Source organism: Scyliorhinus torazame, chromosome 5 (genome assembly GCF_047496885.1).
Source record: "Scyliorhinus torazame isolate Kashiwa2021f chromosome 5, sScyTor2.1, whole genome shotgun sequence".
Taxonomy (NCBI): Eukaryota; Metazoa; Chordata; class Chondrichthyes; order Carcharhiniformes; family Scyliorhinidae; genus Scyliorhinus; species Scyliorhinus torazame.
Genome location: NC_092711.1, coordinates 108048310 through 108072507, shown reverse-complemented (window position 1 = coordinate 108072507; position 24198 = coordinate 108048310). Strand labels below are relative to the sequence as shown.

General features: G+C 48.1%; 1 protein-coding gene across 3 annotated transcripts; it reads right to left on the bottom strand.

Annotated features, from left to right (window-relative positions):
* Window positions 1-5736: 5736 nt before the first annotated feature.
* LOC140419353 (uncharacterized) lies at window positions 5737-13308 on the bottom strand. Of its 3 annotated transcripts, none has more exons than XM_072503233.1 (3): window positions 13237-13308; window positions 9790-9912; window positions 5737-8057 (listed from the first exon to the last, which is right to left on the bottom strand). In XM_072503233.1, exon 3 carries the CDS (start codon window positions 7811-7813, stop codon window positions 7073-7075), a length of 741 nt encoding a protein of 246 aa, XP_072359334.1. In that variant the 5' UTR covers window positions 7814-8057; window positions 9790-9912; window positions 13237-13308; the 3' UTR covers window positions 5737-7072. The 3 variants fall into 3 exon arrangements, with proteins under 3 accessions (XP_072359334.1, XP_072359332.1, XP_072359335.1); XM_072503231.1 differs by having other exon boundaries at window positions 9797-9912; XM_072503234.1 differs by lacking the exon at window positions 9790-9912 and having other exon boundaries at window positions 13237-13299.
* Between the last annotated feature and the right edge of the window lie 10890 nt (window positions 13309-24198).

Genomic DNA, 24198 nt, shown 5'->3' with positions numbered 1-24198 from the left:
CGAAATGTGCGGTTAGGTAATATGGACTTTCTGAATTCTCCCTCTGTGTACTCAAACAGGCACCGGAATGTGGCGACTAGGGGTTTTTATTCTCCTCCTTTTTCACATTTTCTCCCAAATTTACACCCACCAACAATAAACAATAATCAGTAACAAATATGTAAATCCCCATATCAATAACAACAATCCCATCCTCCCACCAAACCATGTTCACACAAACAAATGACAAAAAGATATTAGGGATCACCCATAGTCGCCATTAACACACAGCCCCCTCCCCCCAACCCATGTGCAATGTTATTGAGTTCTTGAAAGTGCATAATGAATAATGCCCATGAATTGTAGAACCCCTCCATCCTTCCCCTCAGTTCAAACGTAACCTTCTCAAGAGTCAAGAATTCCAACAGGTCCCCCCACCACGCCAGGGCACAGGGTGGAGTGGTTGCTCTCCAACCTATCAGGATCCGCCTTTGGGCGATCAACAAGGCGAAGGCTACAACATCTGCCTCCGCACCCGTTTCCACCCGTGGCTGGTCCGTCACCCCGAATATGGCCTCCCGGGGACCCGGGTCCAGTTTCACGTGCACCATTTTAGAAATTATCCTAAAAACCTCCTTCCAGTAATCCTCTAGCTTTGGACAGGACCAAAACATATGAATGTGATCCCCCCCCCACACCTCCTCCACAACGTTCCCATACATCTTCTACTCCTTCAAAGAATCGCCCTCGTGAGGTGTGCTCTGTATACCACCTTCAGCTGCATCAGCCCCAACCTCGTGCACGAGGTGGAGGCATTCACTCTCCGGAGCACCTCACACCAGAACCCCTCCTCCATATCCTCTCCCAACTCTTCCTCCCACTTTGCTTTCATCCCTTCCTGTGGTGCCTTCTCCTCTTCCAAAATAGCTCCTTACATTGCTGACACTACCTCCTCCAGCAATGTGGAGGCCAGCTCCACCGGGAAGCTCTGATTCTCCTTTCTGGCAAAATCTCGAAAATGCATGTATTTAAACATTTCCCCCTGCTCCAGCCCATACATCGCTTCCAGCTCCTTCAATCCTGCAAACCGACCCCTAAGAAACAAATCTTTTAGTGACTTAATCCCCTTCTCCTCCCATTTCTGAAAATTTCCATCCCACTTTGCTGGCTCAAATCTGTGGTTCCCCCGAATCGGCATTTCCCTTGACCGTGCCCCAACCCGAAGTGTTGGCGAAACTGCCTCCAGATTTACAATGAAGCTATTATTACCAGACTCCCTGAGTATTTCCCCGGGGCCATCGGGAGCGGCGCTGTTGCTAGTGCTTTCAATCTTGACCCCCTACACAAACTCTCCTCCATTCTGACCCACTGGGAATCAATCCCTCTGGCCCACCTCCGCACCTCCTCCACATTCGCTGCCCAGTAGTAATACATCAGGTTCGGAAGGCCTGCCTTCCCCTCTGTAGAAGCACCTTTCTAACTCTGGCCACCTTCCCTCCATTAAAATGAAGTAATCCTTCCCTCAATCTCTCTGAAAAAAGCCTTTGGTAGGAAAATCGGCAGGCATTGGAAAATAAACAGAAATCGTAGCAACACGTTCATTTTAACCGGCTGTACCCGGCCCGCCAGCGACAGAGACCATCCCACCTTGCCAGGTCAGCTTTCACTCTCTCCACCAAACTAGAAATGTTGTACTTGCGGAGCCCCCCTCCCCCCCACTCCGGTGCAACCTGCACCCCCAGGTATCTAAAGTGAGTCCCTGCCCTACGGAATGGCAGCCCCGACACACCGGCCCCCACCCACCGCCAAGACACCACAAAATACTCACTCTTGTCTAGATTTAGTTTAGACCACGAGAAAGACCCAAACCCCCGAAGCAGCTCCAATATTCCCCCTATCGACACACTCGGTTCCGACACGTGTAACAGCAAGTCATCGGCTCTATTCACCCCCCCCCCCCAACCCCCACACTATTCCTTTCCATACCCCCCAAAACTCTTCATGTGATGTCCAACGGCTCAATTGCAAGTGCAAACAGCAGGGGGGACATAGGACATCCCTGCCTCGTCCCACAGTGGAGAGAAAAGTATCTCGAGCTGATGTTGGTTGTGCGGACACTGGCCCCGGCTCCTTATACAGTTGCTTTACCCAGTCCACAAATTTTGGTCCAATCCCAAATCGGTGCAGAACTGCCATCAAGTCCCCCCATTCTACTTGGTCAAACGCTTTCTCAGCGTCCAATGCCACAACCACCTCTGTTTCCTTCCCCTCTGCCGGCGCCATAACGACGTTCAATACACTTCTAACATTTGAAAAGAGCTGCTTCCCTATCACGAGCCCCGTCTGATCTTCACATATCAGCTTCGGGAGGCACTCCCCCAGCCTACCGGCCAGTACCTTCGCCAATACTTTTGCGTCCACATTCAGAAGCGATACGAGCCTATACGACCCATACTCCATCGGATTATCTTTTTTTAGCAACAGTGAAATCGATGCCATCCCCAAAGTTTGTGGCAACACCCCCTTCCCTATCGCCTCTTCAAACATCCCCACCATCAGGGGTACCAGCCTATCCTTAAATTTTTTATAATATTCCATCGGAAACCCATCCGGCCCTGCCACCTTCCCCGATTGCATCCTCCCAATCGCATCCTTTATCTCCTGCTCCACTATCGCTCCCTCGCATGTAGTCCTGTTCCCCTCCCCTAACCTCGGGTACTCCAACCCATCTAGAAATTCCTGCATCTCACGGTCTCCCCCAGGTGGCTCTGACCTGGACAACCCCTCATAAAATTCCTCAAAAACCTTGTTAATCAGTTGCAGAGCTACCACCAACTTCCCCGCCCTATCCCTCACTTGAACTATTTCCCTTGCTGCTGCTTCCCTCCGGAGGTGACCTGCTAACATATGTTCGTAAACTGCATCCCTTGCTCGTCTCAGCTGGTGCATTGCCTTCCTGGTAGATAGTTGGTCAAAGCTCGCCTGTAGTTCCTTCCTCTTTTCCAGCTTTGCTTAGTCCCCATCTTCGGCATAACTCCTATCTACCTCCAACATCTCATCAGTTGAAACTTACATATTCCTTAATTACCTTTTCAATTTTGTCACAGAACACTTCGTTCCCCAAAAGTCCCACATCTAATTTCCACCCCGGTCTCTGCGCTGCCCCCTTCTCCAGTACCATATCCATCCAATGTGGAGCGTGATCTGACACTGCAATTGTCGAGTATTCCGACCCCTTAACCCCAGCCAGCAAAGCCTTTCCCACCATGAAAAAGTCGATCTGCGAGACCTTATGGACTGCTGAGAAAAACGAGTACTCCCATTCCCTTGGGTGCAGAAACCTCCAAGAGTCCACCCCTCCCATTTCCACCATTAGCCCAGCCAGCGCCTTTGCCCCCGCCCCCCCCTGATGGGACAAGCAAGCGCGGCCGTGACCTGTCCAACCTAGGCTCCTGCACCAAGTTCCAGTCCCCCCCACCAACAGTTTGTGTGTGTCCAAGTCGGAGATGGCCCCAAGCACCTTCTTTGCGAATCCCACATCGTCCCAATTGGGGCCATATACACTGAACAGCGCCACAAACCTCCTCTCCAGTGTCCCTGTCACAATCACATATCTACCCCCCTGATCTGCCACCACCTTCTCCATCTGGAAGCGTACCCTTTTGCTGACCAGCACCGCTACCCCTCGAGCCCTTCCGTCAAATCCAGAGTGAAACACCTGACTAACCCAGCCCTTTTTAAGTCTCACCTGATCCTTCACCCTCAAGTGAGTCTTCTGCAGCATTGCTACATCTTTTACATTGCTTTCAAACTTTTAAGATGCGCAAGCACCCTTGACCTCTTGACCGGACCTTCTAACCCCCTCACATTCCATATGACTATCCCAACTGGGGGTCTCTCACCCCGCCCCACCCTTCTTATCCGCCATCATCATACCACCGGGCCCTGCCCCATGAGCCTGACCTGCCCCTATCCATTAACATCAAACCCCTCCCCCCCCCCCCACAAATCCCCCCCAACATTTCCTCTCGAAAAAACATCTCCCAGCATCAATCTCTCCCCCCCTCCCCCCGCCCCCCCTCGCTTGCCTCGTAGGCCCATCGAAACCTGCTAACCAGGCTCCAATGTCCGCAGCCCTCCTCGCACCTCACCTCCGTTCACTAGCTGACTTTAATTAGCTAGCGCGAGTGGCTCCCCCGCCAAGAAATACCGTCCCCTCCTACCCAGTCCCAGAGAAAGAAAAAGCAAGAACAACAATCCAACCCACACAATTCACTAAACTAAGATATAACCGTCGCAACACAGAATGCCAATCAACCCAACCAATAACCTGAACTCTGGAACAATGTGAAGAGAATTAAATTACAATACACGTCAGTAAAAAGAAAGTTATAGCATTGATACATTTTCCAGCTCCCCAATCACAGCCCAGTCCCTCTTCCAGCTCCGCTCCTCACGTCTGTCCCAAGCCTTCTGCCCGCACGAATGCCTCAGCCGCCTCCGCTGTCTCGAAATAAAAGTCTTTGGCATCATACGTCACCCTCAGCTTCGCACCCCCTTTTTGTACGGTGCCGCTTTCACTCGCCAGAACGCCGCTCGTCTTTTTGCCAACTCCACCGTCACGTCCTGGTAGATCCAAACTCCAGCAGCATCCCACTGCACCTTGCGCTTCTCCTTCGCCCAGCTTAACACCTTCTCCTTCATGCAGTACTTATGGAAGCAGATAATTACTGCTCTTGGCGGCTCATTCACTTTGGGCTTCAGCCTTAATGACCGATGAGCTCGGTCCAGCTCATACCGGGAGGGGTTCTCACCCACCCCCATCAACTCCGCCAGCTTCTTAGCGAAGTACTCTGCTGGCCTTGGACCCTCTGTCCCTTCGGGCAAGCCCACAATTCTCAGATTGTGCCGCCTCGAGCGGTTCTCCAAGTCCTCGAGCTTTGCTCGGAGTTCTCTGTTGACCTCCACCACCCTCCGCAGCTCGTCCCCCATCGAGGTGAGCTGGTCGCTGTGCTGCGACATGGCCTCCTCCACTTCCTTCATCTTCTCGCCCTGCTCTCACCTCGGCCGATGTCATTGCCACAGCTATCCTCACCGGGGCGATTGCCTCCTCCACCAATGACTTCAATGCGATCGCCGTCTCCTTCCTCAACGCCTCCATGTGCCTCACAAACTGCTTTTCCAGCTCCACCACCATCACCTCGGTCATCTTCTCCACCGTAAGTAGTGCTGACCCACCACGCGGTCCGGCATCCGCCATCTTGTCAGCACTTTTGCTCGTCTTCTCATTCAACGACGAGCCCGCGTTTCCAACCTTTCTCAACGCTGCTTTTCACATCCTTTAACGGCTTATTATTTTTCCTTTTTTTTCCCACCTTCTTTCCTTCTTCAATCCTTTTTGTTTTTTATAAATCGAAAAAACAAAAACATTTCTTCCTTCATAAAAAAAGGGAGAAAACATTTTTTTCAACCAAATTTCTTTAAAACATCTTTCTCTTCTTTTTTGTATTCCTCCAGAATTTCCCTGGGACCGGGCTTCAGTCTTCTTACCACATTCTAGGCGGGACATCCGATGTGGGACATCTCACCTACATCACGCCCTGGCTTCGGGCCTGCCGCCTCGGCCTGTTTGGCTCCGCCCCCGCTGCTCCTTTCAAATTTTCAGGTCCGGCTTTCAGGTTGTCCCGCTCCTCCTCCACGTGCAGCCGCTCCACCGAACCCGCCGGGACCAGTCTCCCCCCCCCCCCCCCCCACCCTTCCAACCCTCCGGCTCCCTGAAACGGAGCTTTGACGGGCGAGGGAGGCAGGGCCGACCCCGGAGAAGTTTAATTTTATTTTAAACAGCGGGGAGCCCCCCGAAAAAGACCGCGATATCGTGGACCAGCAGGAGCTTCTCCTCATCGCGGCCGCTCCGCTCGCGAACGCCACCGTCTCTCCCTGTGTGAATTCGCTGGTGTTTCCGCAGGTTGGATGAATCACTGAATCCCTTCTCACACTGAGCAGGTGAATGGTCTCTCCCCAGTGTGAATTCGCTGGTGTGTGGACAGAGCGGATGACTGGTGAATCTCTTCCCACACTTGGAGCAGGTGAATGGTCTCTGCCCAGTGTGACTGCGTCGATGAGTTTCCAGCTGGGATGGAGAAATGGCTGATGAAATTCAACGTGGGCAAGTGTGAGGTCTTGCACTTTGGAAAAAAGAATAGAGGCATGGACTATTTTCTAAACGGTGACAAAATTCATAATGCTGAAGTGCAAAGGGACTTGGGAGTCCTAGTCCAGGATTCTCTAAAGGTAAACTTGCAGGTTGAGTCCGTAATTAAGAAAGCAAATGCAATGTTGTCATTTATCTCAAGAGGCTTGGAATATAAAAGCAGGGATGTACTTCTGAAGCTTTATAAAGCATTAGTTAGGCCCCATTTAGAATACTGTGAGCAATTTTGGGCCCCACATCTCCGAAGGACATACTGGCACTGGAGCGGGTACAGCAGAGATTCACACGGATGATCCCAGGAATGGTAGGCCTAACATACGATGAACGTCTGAGGATCCTGGGATTATATTCATTGGAGTTTAGGAGGTTGAGGGGAGATCTAATAGAAACTTACAAGATAATGAATGGCTTAGATAGGGTGGACGTAGGGAAGTTGTTTCCAATAGCAGGGGAGACTAGGACCCGGGGGCACAGCCTCAGAATAAAAGGGAGTCACTTTAGAACAGAGATGAGGAGAAATTTCTTCAGCCAGAGAGTGGTGGGGCTATGGAATTCATTGCCACAGAGGGCAGTGGAGGCCGGGACATTGAGTGTCTTTAAGACAGAAGTTGATAAATTCTTGATTTCTCAAGGAATTAAGGGCGATGGAGAGAGAGCGGGTAAATGGAGTTGAAATCAGCCATGATTGAATGGTGGAGTGGACTCGATGGGCCGAATGGCCTTACTTCCACTCCTATGTCTTATGGTCTTCAGTCAATTTATTTGACTTTATAAGCCAGAATATTAGCCCCTGTAAATGGGCCGGAGTCATAAGCAGAAAGAGACCCAAATGAATATGGTTCAGTCCTGAATGTGAGGATCAGCAAAATCCAATCACTATGGTTACTTGTGGCCTCGTTTGTGTTTCAGCAGGTTGGGTGAAGTAGTGAATCCCTTCCCACACTCGGAGCAGGTGAATGGTCTCTCCCCTGTGTGAACTCGCTGGTGTGTGGACAGAGCGGATGACCGAATGAATCCCTTCCCACACTCGGCGCAGGTGAATGGCCTCTCCTCAGTGTGAATTCGCTGATGTACAGTGAGGTCACATGATCGTCTGAACCCAGTCCCGCAGTGAGAGCACCTGAACGGTCTCTCGTCAGTGTGAACACGTTGATGGTACATCAGATCCCCAGAACTTTTACAGCGCTTCCCGCAGTCTGGACATTTAAACGGTCTCTCATCAGTGTGAACTCGCTGGTGTCTCAGCAAGTGGGCTGAAATAGCAAATCCCTTCCCACACTCTGAGCAGGTGAACGGCCTCTCCCCAGTGTGAACTCGCTGGTGATTCTGCAGGTTGGATGAATCACTGAATCCCTTCTCACACTCTGAGCAGGTGAATGGTCTCTCCCCAGTGTGAATTTGCTGGTGTCTGGACAGAGCGGATGACCGAGTGAATCCCTTCCCACACTTGGAGCAGGTGAATGGTCTCTCCCCAGTGTGAACTTGCTGGTGTGTGGACAGAGCGGATGACGAGTGAATCTCTTCCCACATTTGGAGCAGGGGAATGGTCTCTCCCCAGTGTGACTGCGTCGATGAGTTTCCAGCTGGGATGGGGAAGTGAATCCTTTCCCACAGTCCGCACATTTCCACGGTTTCTCCTCAGTGTGACTGCATTTGTGGCTTGTGAGGCCTGATGATTGACTGAATCCTCGACAACACACACAACACGTGTACAGTTTCCCCGCAGTGTGAATGATGCTTTTTCCTTCCATGTTCAAAATCTGCTGATATTCAGGATATGATAAGTTGAGGATTCTGTCAGATCCTGATGTGATGCTTGGTTTGAGTTTCCGGACTTTGAAGTCTCCCCTTCGAACACCCTGTGAAACTGATTTAAAACAGAAAATAGGGAGTGAGAGAACCCACAAAAACACAAAGGCAGGTTGTGAAATTGAGCTGAATGATTGAGCTGGTCATTTGTGGGGCCGGCACTGGGAAAAAGTGACCATGAAAATTGCTGGATTGTCATAAAAACCCAACTGGCCTCTTTGGGAGGAGAGAGAAAGAGGTGAAGAGGGATTTAGTATATCTACAAGTCATACTAAAGAGAATAGTTGGCAATGCAAATTCGACCTTGAGCTTCACAAAGAGTAATATTGACACCAAAACTATGCTTCTGGTGGCATGGTGATTAGCACTGCTGCCTCTCAGCGCCAGGGACCCGGGTTCAATTCCGGCCTTGGTGACTGTCTGTGTGGGGTCTGCACTTCCTCCCAGTATCTGCGTGGGTTTCCACCCGGTGCTCAGGTTTCCTCTAACAGTCCAATGAAGGGAAAGTTAGGTGGATTGGCCTTGATAAATTGCCTCTTAGTGTCCAGGGATGTGCAGGTTAGGTGGGGCTATGGGTTTACAGGGACAGGGTAGGAGTGTGGGCCGAGGCAGGGTGCCCTTTCAGAGAATCAGTGCAGACTCGATGGGCCGAGTGGCCTCCTGCACTGTAGGAATTCTATGATTCCAATTCTATTCGATGAATCTTTATAAAGCTCTGGTCACCACTTTTCAGGAAGGATCTGAAGGTTCTTGGAGAAGGTGCAGAGGAGATTTACCAGAATAGTTCCAGCAAAGGAGGTTGAGGGGAGATTTGATTCAGGAACTCAAGATTATGCCAGATTTCTATCAGGTGTACAAAGAAACTCTGTTTCCATTCACTGATCGTCCAAGAACTAGGGACAAAGATGTAAAGTTTTGGGTAAAACCTGGATTGATCCATATAAGATCCTGAGGGGTTTTGACAGGGTGGATGTGGAGAGGATGTTTCCTCTTGTGGGGGAATCGAGAACGAGGGCGTCACTGTTGCAAAATAACGGGTCACCCATTTCAGATGGAGATGAGGATTTTGTATTCTCTTGAGGGCTGTAAGAATTTGGAACTCACGTCCTTAAAAGGCAGCGGAAGCAGAGACCTTGAATATTTTTAAGGCAGAGCTGGATAGATTCTTGATGAGCAAGGGGGTGAAAGGTCATCAGGGGTAGGCAGGAATGTGGAGTTAACGTTAGAATGAGATCAGCTGCAATCTTATTTAATACTGAGCAGGCTCGAGGGGCCGAGTGGCCTGTTCCGAGTTTGTATGTCAAAGGTACAGGAGATATGAGGTGATATGAGATTTATGTTTTTACACAGTGAGCGGCAATGACCTGAAACTTGCTGCCTATGAGGGAGTTTGAAAATAGACACAATGAATGATTTGATTTCAAAAGGAAATTGGATAGACATCTGAGGGAAATAAAACTGCGAGGATACAGGGATAGAGCAGGAGAATGGCACTGACTGGATTGCCCCAGTGAGCTAGCATGGTCTCAATGGGCCGAATGCCCTTTGTGCCATCATGTCTCTGACTCCTTTGTGTAATCTAGTTTTGTAATTTAACCCCAGGGGGTTCAGATATCACTCAGGTAAATCTGTGCTACACTCCCTCCGAGGCCATTCTATCCTTCCTCAGGTTTGTTGCCCAGGACTGAACACAGTTCTCCAGGTTTGGTCGAACCAGGGTTTGTGAATCTTGGGGCTTTTCCAGTCACACTGAGACCTGAAATCTTCCCTCACAGTCAGAACAGACAAACCTTTTACCTTCCACACCCAGATGCTGCTGAAATTCAGTTTCTAATGAATCAAGTGACTCTGTCAGATCGCGATGTGACGTTTGGTTTGCAGTTCCCGTCTGTTAAACCTCTACTTCCAGTATCCTGTAAATTTACAGAAACCTCACTGTCAGTTTAGGATAGAAATTCAGAACATTCTCTCCTCGCCAACTTTGATTAAATGTATTCCTGGAGGTTTGATCACATGACCCAGCCCCCATCCTCCAGCCATTAATCGGTCAACACATCCATCCTTGTGACACACTGCCTTCCTCGGCCAATTAGGAAGCAAAATGACTCATTACCTAACAGGACAGTTACTGTCCTAATGATTTTCCAGACACCCAGGGATGAACCTCACCAACGCAGGGAGTGGAGTTGGTGCGAACTCAGGCAGGAGCAGCTTTGGAACAGTAAATATAAATAACTTACCTCAGGGATTCACGGCCTATTCAGCAGGGAGCGGATTTGGCCCGAATCCGGGGAGGAGAAGCTTTGAACAGTAAATATAAATAACTTACCTCAGAGTAAAGCTGATTGGCTGATTGGGAATCTGTTCTAAATTTGAGAAACTGGAGTAATTAACTAAATAGGGAGTAACTCGGAGATCAGTAACTAGGAGATTGCTGTTTATATCTATAATCAACGATTTGGATGAGAATGTACAAGACATGATCAGTAAGTTTGCAGATGACACTAAAATAGGTGGTCTTGGCGGCAGTGAGGAAGGTTATCAAAAATTGCAGCAGGCTCTTGATCAGCTGGGAAAGTGGGCCGAGAAATGGCAAATGGAATTCAATACAGATCAGTGTGAGGAGTTGCATTTCAGAAATCAAGGTGGAACTTTCACAGTGAATGGTAAGGCCTGAGGGTGTATCATGGAACAGAAGGATCTTGGAGTTCAGGTGCATGGTTCTCTAAAGGTGGAGTCACAGGTAGATAGGGCAGCACGGTAGCACAGTGGTTAGCACAGTTGCTTCACAGCTCCAGGGACCCCCGTTCGATTCCCAGCTGGGTCACTGTCTGTGCGGAGTATGCACGTTCTCCCCGTGTCTGCGTGTGTTCTCTAGTTTCCTCCCACAGTCTAAAGATGTGCGGGTTCGGTGGACTAGCCTTGCTAAATTGCCCTTAGTGTCCAAAAAAAAAGGTTAAGTGGGAGTTACTGGGTTACGGGGATAGGGTAGATAAGTGGGCTTGAGTAGGGTGCTTTTTGTAAGGGCCGGTGCAGGCACGATGGGCCGAATAGACTCCTTCTGCACTATAAATTCTCTGAAGAAGGCTTTTGGCGTGCTGACCTACATCAGTCAGGGCACTGAGTATAAAAGTTGGGAAGTTATGTTGCAGTTGTACAGGACGTCGGTGAGGTCGCACCTGGAGTATTGTGTTCAGTTTTGGCTGCTTTGCTATGGGAAAGATGTTATTAAACTGGAGTGAGTGCAGAAGAGATTTACAAGGATGTTGCCAGGACTCAAGAGACTGAGTGAAAGGGAGAGATTCGACAGGCCAGGACCTTTATCTTTGGAGCGTAGGAGACTGAGGGGTGATCTTATCGAGATGTATAAGATCATGAGAGGCGTGGACAGGGTGAATACACTCAGTCTTTTTCTCAGGGTTGGGGAATCGAGAACTAGAGGGCTTTGGTTTAAGTTCAGAGGGGAAAGAATTAATGGGAACCTAAGGAGCAATGGTTTTACACAGAGGATAGTACGGAATGAGCTGCCGGAGGAACTAGTTGAGGCAGGGACATTGACAAGATTGTAAAGGCATTTGGACAGATACATGGTTCGGAAAGGTTCAGAGGGATATGGGCCAAATGCAGGCAAATGGGATTGACCTAGATGAGCTTTTTGGTTGGCATGGACCGGTTTGGGCTGAAGGGCCGGTCTCCGTGCCATAGATTCTATGAACCCCAAGTCTCTTTGGACGTCTAGTATACTTAACATCTTTCCATTTAGAAAGTACTCAGTTCTATCCTTTTTTGGTTCCAGATAACCTCACACATGTTTACATTACCACAATCTTGCCCATTGACCTTGTCTGTCAATATCTTCTTGCAATATAATGCAATCATCTATGCTGTCTGTGATGCCACCGAACTTTGTATCATCAGCAACACAGAGGGGCTGAGCAGGCCAGCAGCATGGTTCAATTTCCGTACCAGCCTCCCCGAACAAGCGCCAGAATGTGGCGACTAGGGGCTTTTCACAGTAACTTCATTTGAAGCCTACTTGTGACAATAAGCAATTTTCATTTCATTTATTTCACAGAGCAGGAGAGGCCCTTCGGTCCATCGAGTTTGCACTAACACATGATAAACTTGACCCACCTACCTAATCCCATTTGCCAGCACTTGGCTCATAGCCTTTAATGTTATGATGTGCCAGTCTTCATCCAGGTGCTTTTTTAGAGGATGTGAGACAACCGTCTCTACCACCCTCCTAGGTAGTGCATTACAGACCCTCACCACCCTCTGGGTAAAAACATTTTTCTTCAGTACATGTGTCAATAAATCTAACCCCACTCTCTGTTGTCTGTTGGTTAGCCAATCCTCTATCCAAGCTAATATCTCTCAACCCCGTGGGATTTTACCTTGATTATTACCTTTTATGTGACACTTTATCAAATGTATTCTGGGAGTCCAAATACATCGACAGGACCCCATTATCCACTTGAGCCAAGAACTGCAAGAAATGAGTCAAACACGATTTACCCTTCACAAAACCACGCTGACTCTGATGGATTGCAGTTTGACTTTCCAAATGTCCAGATACTGCTTCCTCAATAATAGATTCTAACAGTTTCCCAACAACAGGCTTTAAACTAACTAGTTTCCTACGTTCTGCCTTTTTGACCTAATCCAATGACATTGGAGATTTTCTCAGTCACCCTCACTGAAACGAACTTTAAATTCCAGATTTTATTAATTTAATGTCCCCAGAACATTCTCCTGTCTCTCTGGGTGACTAATGAAGTGACATGGTCAGTGTCTCCCCCCTGGTCTCTGTGAGGTTGTTTGTGGAGAAGCCGGAAGTGGCGGATAGTGAGAGTGGAGAATGTTCATTGTTCAGCTCTGGGGCCGCACTCGGGATTTGTAAACCCCGCCCCCAACACTGACCTCTCACCTGACACCTCATAATGCCCGGACAATGGTTGACAGCATTGCGCGACCAATAGAAGAGTGGACGGGTCCGGGAAGGGGGGGGGAGGACAGGTCCTCCCGCCAATCGGAGTGAATCAGGGGCGGGACTGGGCCGAGTGAAGCATGCGCACTGTGATTAATGGCGACGCAGAAAACGTTATTTCTAGGATCCACAATCCGTGAAGGTGGGAATGGCGGGACGGAGGGAGAGCTGGATCATGCGGGTTGTTAGGCACGCTTCATAAACATGTTATATAAACTGAACATCTGACAAAATAAACCACCGGTACCTGGGGATCTGAGCGGAGGCTGCAGCTTTGTCACAGACGAGCCTGTGCACCCGCCATCTTTATTTGGTAAGGGCAGCGGTGCGCATGCGCCCTCGTTATTTGGCTCACTGGCAGTAGTGCGCACGCGCACCCACCATATTTATTGGGGCTCAGGCGCAGGCTCAGTCGCCATCATTGTTGGGGGCAACATTTTTGAAACGTGTCTTCATGACAGACTTTCCCTCTGAGTTACAAATTCTTATTTATGGGGCAGAATATATGCCGAGGGCAGTGACAATAACTCGAATTTATATTGTGACTTGAACAGAATATAACTTTTAAGACTTTCAGAGAAACGTTACAAAATAACAATTGACACTGAGCCGCATGAGGAGATATTAGATTTGAAGGAGAATCTTAATGGAAGAAATTGAGTCAGAGAGTCGGAGAGTTTTAAGGAGGAAATTCCTGAAATTGAGACCTTGGCAACTCAGTGATGGTGGAGAGATTAAAATCAGGAATTCTCAAGTGGCTGGAATTAAATGAGTGCAGCGATCTCAAAGGGGTGTGTGTGGAGGAGATTACAGTGATCAGGATAATCATTACCATGGAGGAAAAGAATGAGAAATGTAAACTTCTGTGTGCCTTTTAAAAGGAAGCATTTGCAGACCAGTGGGCACAGGGGCTGGTGTGAGTAAGCACATGGGTAGCAGAGTTTGGGATGGGATGGAGGGGGTTGTTTAATGTTGCAGTCCGGCTGCGAGTGCGTTGGAATAATTTGGTTAAGTGGTAACAGAAGAATGGATGATGGTTTCTGCAGCAGATGAACAGAGACTAAGGTGGAGTCGAGCTGTGTTCCTGAGGTGGAAATCGGCAATCTTGGTGATGGTGTGGATATGTGGTCAAGAACTCATCGAGGGGTGAAATATTTCACCATGGTTGTGAACAGTCAGCTTCAGCCTCAGACATTGGACAGGGATGGAATTGGTGGCAAGGGACTGGAGTTTGTAGCGGGGATGAAAGGGAATGGGTTCAGTCTTGTCAATATTTAAATGGAGGAAAGTTCTGCTCATCCGGCCCTGGATGTCAGACAAGTTCAACAGTGTGTGTCTTGGAAAGGAACTTGCAGGTGGTGATGTTCACATACATCTGCTGTCCTGCTCCATCCAGGTGGTGGAGGTTAAGGGTTCAGGAGATTCTGTCAAATTGTGATTCAGTTGTTGGTCCATTGCTTGCTGTTACCCTCACTCCTTTCTCACTCTCTCCCTTTCCATCAATCTTTTTGATTTTCTCTCTCCCCCACTACTTGCTCTCTTTCTCTCACTCTGTTTCTCATATTAAATTCTCTAGCCCAGAGGGTTGTGGATGTTAATAATAATCATTATTGTCACAAGTAAGTTTACATTAACATTGCAATGAAGTTACTGTGACCATCAGTGAATATATATAAGGCTGAGATGGTGAGATTTTTGGTCTCTCAGGAAGTCAAAGGACATAGAGAGCTAACGGGAAAGTGGAATTGAAGACTGAGATCAGCCACAAATGTGTTCAATGGCAGAGCAGGTTTGAAGGGCCAAATGGTCTACTTCTGCTCCTATTTCTTGTGTTCTTGCAGAGGCCCGAATCTTGTGTGGGCTCAGGCCGGGCGGCAGGTTCCCTTCCCTGAAGGACATTAACAAACTAGTTCACGTTTCACAAAAGGTTCAACAGTTTTCGTGGTCACTTTTTCCCAGTGCCGGCCCCACAAGTTACCAGATTGATTCAGCACAATTTCACAACCTGCCTTTGTGTTTTTGTGGGATCTCTCTCTCCCTTTTGTTTGTTTTAACTCAATTTCACAGGGTATCAGCAGGGAAGGATGTGCAATTGGGAAACTCCAACCAAGCACCACATCAAAATCTGACAGTCGTGTAACTGATCGTAACCTAAATATCATCAGATTTTGAACATGGAAGGAAAAAGCACAGTTCACAGTCGGGAGAAACCATGGAAATGTGGGGACTGTGGCAAAGCGTTCAATTACCCATCTGACCTGGCACCCCATCGACACATTCACACTGGGGAGAAGCCTTTCCCTGCCCCGAGTGTGGGCGTGGATTCACTCAGTCATACAGCCTGTTGATGCACCAGTGAGTTCAAACTGGGGAAAGGCCTTTCACTTGTCCAGAGTGTGGGCATGGATTCACTCAGTCATCCCAACTGCTGACACACCAGCCGATTCACAATGATGAGAGACCTTTTAAATGCAGAAAATGTGGGAAGTGCTTTAAAACCTCTCGGGAACTGGTGTCCCACCAGCATGTTCACACTGACGAGAAACTATTCAGGTGCTCTGACTGGGACTGGGTTCAGACGATTATCTCAACTCACTCTACACCAGCGGATTCACACTGGGGAGAGGCCATTCACCTGCTCACAGTGTGGAAAGGGATTCATTCACTCAGGCAACCTGCTGAGACACCAGTGGGTTCACAAGTAACTGATGTGATTGGATTTTGCTGTTAATCACATCCAGGACTGAAGCATGTTCATTGGACTCGGGTTGGACTCATATTTATAAACGCTAATCCAGTTATAAGGGATAATATTCTGGATAAAAGTCAATTATTTAACACAAGTGTGTCGAATCTTTTAACATCCCATCACAAGTTAGTTCTGTTTGAAGGTCTCCCTCGCCCCTGTCTCCTCCATCCTCACCTCAAGTGTGTGGAGTTCATGAAGCTTCTTTCTCACTGAGATTGAGACAATTTGATGAGCTGCCTCTGCTGCTTTCCTCTCTACCAATGGGCCAAATTGTCTCGAAAATTCCACCTGGTCTGAGCTCTGAACTCCTCTTTCTCCAGTTTCTCTCCTACCTCCTATCTTCATCAGAGCTCATCTTCTCCATTAGACCTGCCTCCTGCGCCAGGGTCCTGGGTTCGATTCCCGGCTTGGGTCATTGTCGGTGCGGAGTCTGCACGTTCTCCCCGTGTCTGCTCCCAGGGTGTTCCTGTTTCCTCCCACAAGTCCCGAAAGACGTGTTTGTTAGGTGAATTGGACATTCTGAATTCTCCCTCTGTGTACCCGAACAGGCACTGGAGTGTGGTGACTAGGGGCTTTTCACAGTAACTTCATTGCAGTGTACATGTGAGCCTACTTGTGACACTAATAAAGGTGTTTGATTATTACTATTTCACCACATTCTCACAAAACTGCTGACCATTCACCTTCTCCATGTTGTGTGATATTGTTCATAGTTCTCTCTCTTCGTCCTGTCGCTCATCATTAAATGCACCATCATCACCCATCCTAAAACAATATTTAACCCCACCATCATTGCAACTACCACATCAAAACCTCCCTTTCCTCTCCAACTCCTTGTACTCGGTGTCCCCCAAGGATCTATCCTCGGCCCCTCCATTTTCTCATCAACACGCTTCCAGTAGGTGACATCATCCAAAAGCACCTTGTTAGTTTTCACATGTACACTGACGAGACCCAGCTCTACCTCACCCCCATCCCGATCCATTCCTCCACTGTCACTCAATTATCAAACTGCTTGTCCCACATCCAGTACTGGATGAGCAGAAATTTCCTCCAATTAAAAATTGGGAAGATCAAAGCCATTGTCTTCAGTCACCATTACAAATTCCGTTTCCTCACTCCCGAGTCCATCCCTCTCCCTGGGAACTGTCTGAGGCTGAACCACACTCTGCATAATCTCCGGGTCAGATCTGACCCCAAGTTGAGATTCTGACCCCATATCCACACCATGACAAATACCAGATATTTCAATCTCCATAATGTCACCTGTGTCCATCCCCACCCCAACTGCTGCTGAAACCTCATCCACGCCCCTGTTACCTTTTGACTTGATAACAGACAAACTCTGTCCTCTCCCCGATCCAATTAGTTTCCAATGAGTCGATTCTGTGGAATGGAATGTCTCATCAGCGTTTCCACGGTGACCTTTCTGCAGTGAAGCGCCTGCTTGAGTTTATAATTCAGACTAAACTTCTCTCTCCTAGAACACACATTATATCAGACATTGGATGTCAATGTATTTCAGCCATGTTATGTTAATATCTCCCAAACCCTAAAAGGAGTTTCAGATACACAAACTTTTAAATGTGGGAGGACAAGTTGATAAAGTGTTTAAAAAACACATGGGATCCAAGGTTTTGTAATTCTGGGTGTGGGGTTCAAAAGGACAGAGGTCATGTAAACCTGGACAAATCATTGGTTCGGCTGCAGTTGGAATATCAGATCAGGTTTTGGGGATCTTACACCAGGAAGGATGTCAAGGCCATGGAGAGGGTGTAGAAGAGATTCACTGAGATGATAGGTTTGCACTGAGTGCTGAATTTGGTGCTTTTTCAGTGCTATAGTAAGAGTTTGGTGACCGAGGGAGTTAGGTGAGGAGGGAGTAAGGTGCTCCTTTCATTTTGTTTCCGACATTTCCGCCAAGAGTGCGAAGAGAGCCAGGAGTTTACAGAAAGTGTAGCTGACTGGGAGCAGAGTCGGAGGGCGGAGATCTAGTTAGTCCACAGGGCAGCTATATTCTGTCAGGTAAGAAGGGATGGAGGCTAGGCCAGATGCATGCTCCTCCTGTAGGATGTGGGTGGTGAGGGATACCACCGGTGTCCCCGCTGACTATACCTGCGGGAAGTGCACCCAACTTCAGCTCCTCAAAGACCGTGTTAGGGAACTGGAGCTGAAGCTGGATGAACTTCGGATCATCCGGGAGGCAGAGGGGGTGATTGAGAAGAGTTACAAGGAGGTAACCACGCCCAAGGTACAGGACAAGAATAGCTGGGTTACAGTCAGGGGGAAAAAAACAAACAGGCAGACAGTGCAGGGATCCCTCGTGGCCGTTCCCCTTCAAAACAAGTATACCGTTTTGGATGCTGTTGGGGGGGATGACCTACCGGGGGAAGGCCCTAGCGGCCAGGTCTCTGGCACTGAGTCTGACTCTGGGGCTCAGAAGGGAAGGGGGGAGAATGGAAAAGCAATAGTAATAGGAGATTCAATGGTTAGGGGAATAGATAGGAGATTCTGTGGTCGCGAGCGAGACTCCCGGAAGGTATGTTGCCTCCCGGGTGCCAGGGCCAGGGATGTCTCGGATCGTGTCTTCAGGATCCTTAAGGGGGAGGGGGAGCAGCCAGAAGTCGTGGTGCACGTTGGTACCAACGACATAGGTAGGAAAAGGGGTGTGGAGGTAATAAACAAGTTTAGGGAGTTAGGCTGGAAGTTAAAAGCCAGGACAGACAGAGTTGTCATCTCTGGTTTGTTGCCGGTGCCACGTGATAGCGAGGCTAGGAATAGGGAGAGAGTGCAGTTGAACACGTGGCTGCAGGAATGGTGTAGGAGGGAGGGCTTCAGGTATTTGGATAATTGGAGCGCATTCTGGGGAAGGTGGGACCTGTACAAGCAGGACGGGTTGCATCTGAACCAGAGGGGCACCAATATCCTGGGAGAGAGGTTTTCTAGTACTCTTCGGGAGGGTTTAAACTAATTTGGCAGGGGAATGGGAACCGGATTTGTAGTCCAGCAACTAAGGTAGCCGATATTCAGGACGCCAAAGCATGTAGTGAGGCAGTGGGGAAGGGAACACTGACAAAGGAGAGTACTTGCAGGCACGGAGATGGGTTGAAGTGTGTATACTTCAACGCAAGAAACATCAGGAATAAGGTGGGTGAACCTAAGGCATGGATCGGTACTTGGGACTACGATGTGGTGGCCATCACGGAAACTTGGATAGAAGAGGGGCAGAAATGGTTGTTGGAGATCCCTGGTTATAGATGTTTCAATAAGATTAGGGAGGGTGGTAAAAGAGGTGGGGGGGGGGGGGGTGGCATTATTAATTAGAGATAGTATAACAGCTGCAGAAAGGCAGTTCGAGGAGTATCACCCTATTGAGGTAGTATGGGTTGAAGTCAGAAATAGGAAAGGAGCAGTCACCTTGTTAGGAGTTTTCTATAGGCCCCCCAATAGTAGCAGAGATGTGGAGGAACAGATTGGGAAACAGATTTTGGAAAGGTGCAGAAGTCATAGGGTAGTAGTCATGGGCGACTTTAACTTCCCAAATATTGAGTGGAAACTCTTTAGATCAAATAGTTTGGATGGGGTGGTGTTTGTGCAGTGTGTCCAGGAAGCTTTTCTAACACAGTATGTAGATTGTCCGACCAGAGGAGGGGCAATATTGGATTTAGTACTGGGTAATGAACCAGGGCAAGTGATAGATTTGTTAGTGGGGGAGCATTTTGGAGATAGTGACCACAATTCTGTGACTTTCACTTTAGTAATGGAGAGGGATAGGTACGTGCAACAGGGCAAGGTTTACAATTGGGGGAAGGGTAAATACGATGTTGTCAGACAAAAATTGAAGTGCATAAGTTGGGAACAGAGGCTGTCAGGGAAGGACACAAGTGAAATGTGGAACTTGTTCAAGGAACAGGTGCTACGTGTCCTTGATATGTATGTCCCTGTCAGGCAGGGAAGAGATGGTCGAGTGAGGGAACCATGGTTGACAAGAGAGGTTGAATGTCTTGTTAAGAGGAAAAAGGAGACTTATGTAAGGCTGAGGAAACAAGGTTCAGTCAGGGCATTGGAGGGATACAAGATAGCCAGGAGGGAACTGAAGAAAGGGATTAGGAGAGCTAAGAGATGGCAGGAACAATCTTTGGCGGTTAGGATCAAGTAAAACCCCAAGGCCTTTTACACATATGTGAGAAATATGAGAATGATTAGAGCGAGGGTAGGTCCGATCAAGGACAGTAGCGGGAGATTGTGTATTGAGTCTGAAGAGATAGGAGAGGTCTTGAACGAGTACTTTTCTTCTGTATTTACAAATGAGAGGGGCGATATTGTTGGAGAGGACAGTGTGAAACAGATTGGTAAGCTCGAGGAAATACTTGTTCGGAAGGAAGATGTGTTGGGCATTTTGAAAAACCTGAGGATAGACAAGTCCCCCGGGCCTGACAGGATATATCCAAGGATTCTATGGGAAGCAAGAGATGACATTGCAGAGCCGTTGGCAATGATCTTTTCGTCCTCACTGTCAACAGAGGTGGTACCAGAGGATTGGAGAGTGGCGAATGTCGTGCCCCTGTTCAAAAAAGGGACTCGGGATAACCCTGGGAATTACAGGCCAGTTAGTCTTACTTCGGTGGTAGGCAAAGTAATGGAAAGGGTACTGAAGGATAGGATTTCTGAGCATCTGGAAAGACACCATTCATACTGTCCGATCAAGGACAGTAGCGGGAGATTGTGTATTGAGTCTGAAGAGATAGGAGAGGTCTTGAACGAGTACTTTTCTTCTGTATTTACAAATGAGAGGGGCGATATTGTTGGAGAGGACAGTGTGAAACAGATTGGTAAGCTCGAGGAAATACTTGTTAGGAAGGAAGATGTGTTGGGCATTTTGAAAAACTTGAGGATAGACAAGTCCCCCGGGTCTGACGGGATATATCCAAGGATTCTATGGGAAGCAAGAGATGAAATTGCAGAGCCGTTGGCAATGATCTTTTCGTCCTCACTGTCAACAGGGGTGGTACCAGGGAATTGGAGAGTGGCGAATGTCGTGCCCCTGTTCAAAAAAGGAACTAGGGATAACCCTGGGAATTACAGGCCAGTTAGTCTTACTTCGGTGGTAGGCAAAGTAATGGAAAGGGTACTGAAGGATAGGATTTCTGAGCATCTGGAAAGACACTGCTTGATTAGGGATAGTCAGCACGGATTTGTGAGGGGTAGGTCTTGCCTTACAAATCTTATTGAATTCTTTGAGGAGGTGACCAAGCATGTGGATGAAGGTAAAGCAGTGGATGTAGTGTACATGGATTTTAGTAAGGCATTTGATAAAGTTCCCCATGGTAGGCTTATGCAGAAAGTAAGGAGGCATGGGATAGTGGGAAATTTGGCCAGCTGGATAACGAACTGGCTAACCGATAGAAGTCAGAGAGTGGTGGTGGATGGCAAATATTCAGCCTGGATCCCAGTTACCAGTGGCGTACCGCAGGGATCAGTTCTGGGTCCTCTGCTGTTTGTGATTTTCATTAATGACTTGGATGAGGGAGTTGAAGGGTGGGTCAGTAAATTTTCAGATGATACGAAGATTGGTGGAGTTGTGGATAGTAAGGAGGGCTGTTGTCGGCTGCAAAGAGACATAGATAGGATGCAGAGCTGGGCTGAGAAGTGGCAGATGGAGTTTAACCCTGAAAAGTGTGAGGTTGTCCATTTTGGAAGGACAAATATGAATGCGGAATACAGGGTTAACGGTAGAGTTCTTGGCAATGTGGAGGAGCAGAGAGATCTTGGGGTCTATGTTCATACATCTTTGAAAGTTGCCACTCAAGTGGATAGAGCTGTGAAGAAGGCCTATGGTGTGCTCGCGTTCATTAACAGAGGGATTGAATTTAAGAGCCGTGAGGTGATGATGCAGCTGTACAAAACTTTGGTAAGGCCACATTTGGAGTACTGTGTACAGTTCTGGTCGCCTCATTTTAGGAAGGATGTGGAAGCTTTGGAAAAGGTGCAAAGAAGATTTACCAGGATGTTGCCTGGAATGGAGAGTAGGTCTTACGTGGAAAGGTTGAGGGTGCTAGGCCTTTTCTCATTAGAACGGAGAAGGATGAGGGGCGACTTGATAGAGGTTTATAAGATGATCAGGGGAATAGATAGAGTAGACAGTCAGAGACTTTTTCCCCGGGTGGAACAAACCATTACAAGGGGACATAAATTTAAGGTGAAAGGTGGAAGATATAGGAGGGATATCAGAGGTAGGTTCTTTACCCAGAGAGTAGTGGGGGCATGGAATGCACTGCCTGTGGAAGTAGTTGAGTCGGAAACATTAGGGACCTTCAAGCAGCTATTGGATAGGTACATGGATTACGGTTAAATGATATAGTGTAGATTTATTTGTTCTCAAGGGCAGCATGGTAGCATTGTGGATAGCACAATTGCTTCACAGCTCCAGGGTCCCAGGTTCGATTCCGGCTTGGGTCACTGACTGTGCGGAGTCTGCACGTCCTCCCCGTGTCTGCGTGGGTTTCCTCCGGGTGCTCCGGTTTCCTCCCACAATCCAAAGATGTGCAGGTTAGGTGAATTGGCCAATGATAAATTGCCCTTAATGTCCAAATTGCCCTTGGTGTTGGGTGAAGGTGTTGAGTTTGGGTAGGGTGCTCTTTCCAAGAGCCGGTGCAGACTCAAAGGGCCGAATGGCCTCCTTCTGCACTGTAAATTCAATGATAATCTATGATTAATCTAGGACAAAGGTTCGGCACAACATCGTGGGCCGAAGGGCCTGTTCTGTGCTGTATTTTCTATGTTCTATGTTCTATGACACTGCTTGATTAGGGATAGTCAGCACGGATTTGTGAGGGGTAGGTCTTGCCTTACAAGTCTTATTGAATTCTTTGAGGAGGTGACCAAGCATGTGGATGAAGGTAAAGCAGTGGATGTAGTGTACATGGATTTTAGTAAGGCATTTGATAAGGTTCCCCATGGTAGGCTTATGCAGAAAGTAAGGAGGCATGGGATAGTGGGAAGTTTGGCCAGTTGGATAACGAACTGGCTAACCGATAGAAGTCAGAGAGTGGTGGTGGATGGTAAATATTCAGCCTGGATCCCAGTTACCAGTGGCGTACCGCAGGGATCAGTTCTGGGTCCTCTGCTGTTTGTGATTTTCATTAATGATTTGGATGAGAGAGTTGAAGGGTGGGTCAGTAAATTTGCAGACGATACGAAGATTGGTGGAGTTGTGGATGGTGAGGAGGGCTGTTGTCGGCTGCAAAGAGACATAGATAGGATGCAGAGCTGGGCTGAGAAGTGGCAGATGCAGTTTAACCCTGAAAAGTGTGAGGTTGTCCATTTTGGAAGGACAAATATGAATGCGGAATACAGGGTTAACGGTAGAGTTCTTGGCAATGTGGAGGAGCAGAGAAATCTTGGGGTCTATGTTCATACATCTTTGAAAGTTGCCACTCAAGTGGATAGAGCTGTGAAGAAGGCCTATGGTGTGCTCGCGTTCATTAACAGAGGGATTGAATTTAAGAGCCGTGAGGTGATGATGCAGCTGTACAAAACTTTGGTAAGGCCACATTTGGAGTACTGTGTACAGTTCTGGTCGCCTCATTTTAGGAAGGATGTGGAAGCTTTGGAAAAGGTGCAAAGAAGATTTACCAGGATGTTGCCTGGAATGGAGAGTAGGTCTTACGAGGAAAGGTTGAGGGTGCTAGGCCTTTTCTCATTAGAACGGAGAAGGATGAGGGGCGACTTGATAGAGGTTTATAAGATGATCAGGGGAACAGATAGACAGTCAGAGACTTTTTCCCCGGGTGGAACAAACCATTACAAGGGGACATAAATTTAAGGTGAAAGGTGGAAGATATAGGAGGGATATCAGAGGTAGGTTCTTTACCCAGAGAGTAGTGGGGGCATGGAATGCACTGCCTGTGGAAGTAGTTGAGTCAGAAACATTAGGGACCTTCAAGCAGCTATTGGATAGGTACATGGATTACAGTAAAATGATATAGTTTAGATTTATTTGTTCTCAAGGGCAGCACGGTAGCATTGTGGATAGCACAATGCTTCACAGCTCCAGGGTCCCAGGTTCAATTCCGGCTTGGGTCACTGACTGTGCGGAGTCTGCACGTCCTCCCCGTGTCTGCGTGGGTTTCCTCCGGGTGCTCCGGTTTCCTCCCACAATCCAAAGATGTGCGGGTTAGGTGAATTGGCCAATGATAAATTGCCCTTAATGTCCAAAATTGCCCTTGGTGTTGGGTGGAGGTGTTGAGTTTGGGTAGGGTGCTCTTTCCAGGAGCCGGTGCAGACTCAAAGGGCCGAATGGCCTCCTCCTGCACTGTAAATTCAATGATAATCTATGATTAATCTAGGACAAAGGTTCGGCACAATATCGTGGGCCGAAGGGCCTGTTCTGTGCTGTATTTTCTAAGACTCTAAGATCCCAGGGAAGAGAGGCTTTAGTTACCAGGAGAGATTAGAGAA

What these genes read in the sequence shown, in the direction of transcription:
- LOC140419353 (XM_072503233.1), bottom strand. Translation starts at nt 7,813, where the DNA reads ATGTGCGGACTGTGGGAAAGGATTCACTTCCCCATCCCAGCTGGAAAC.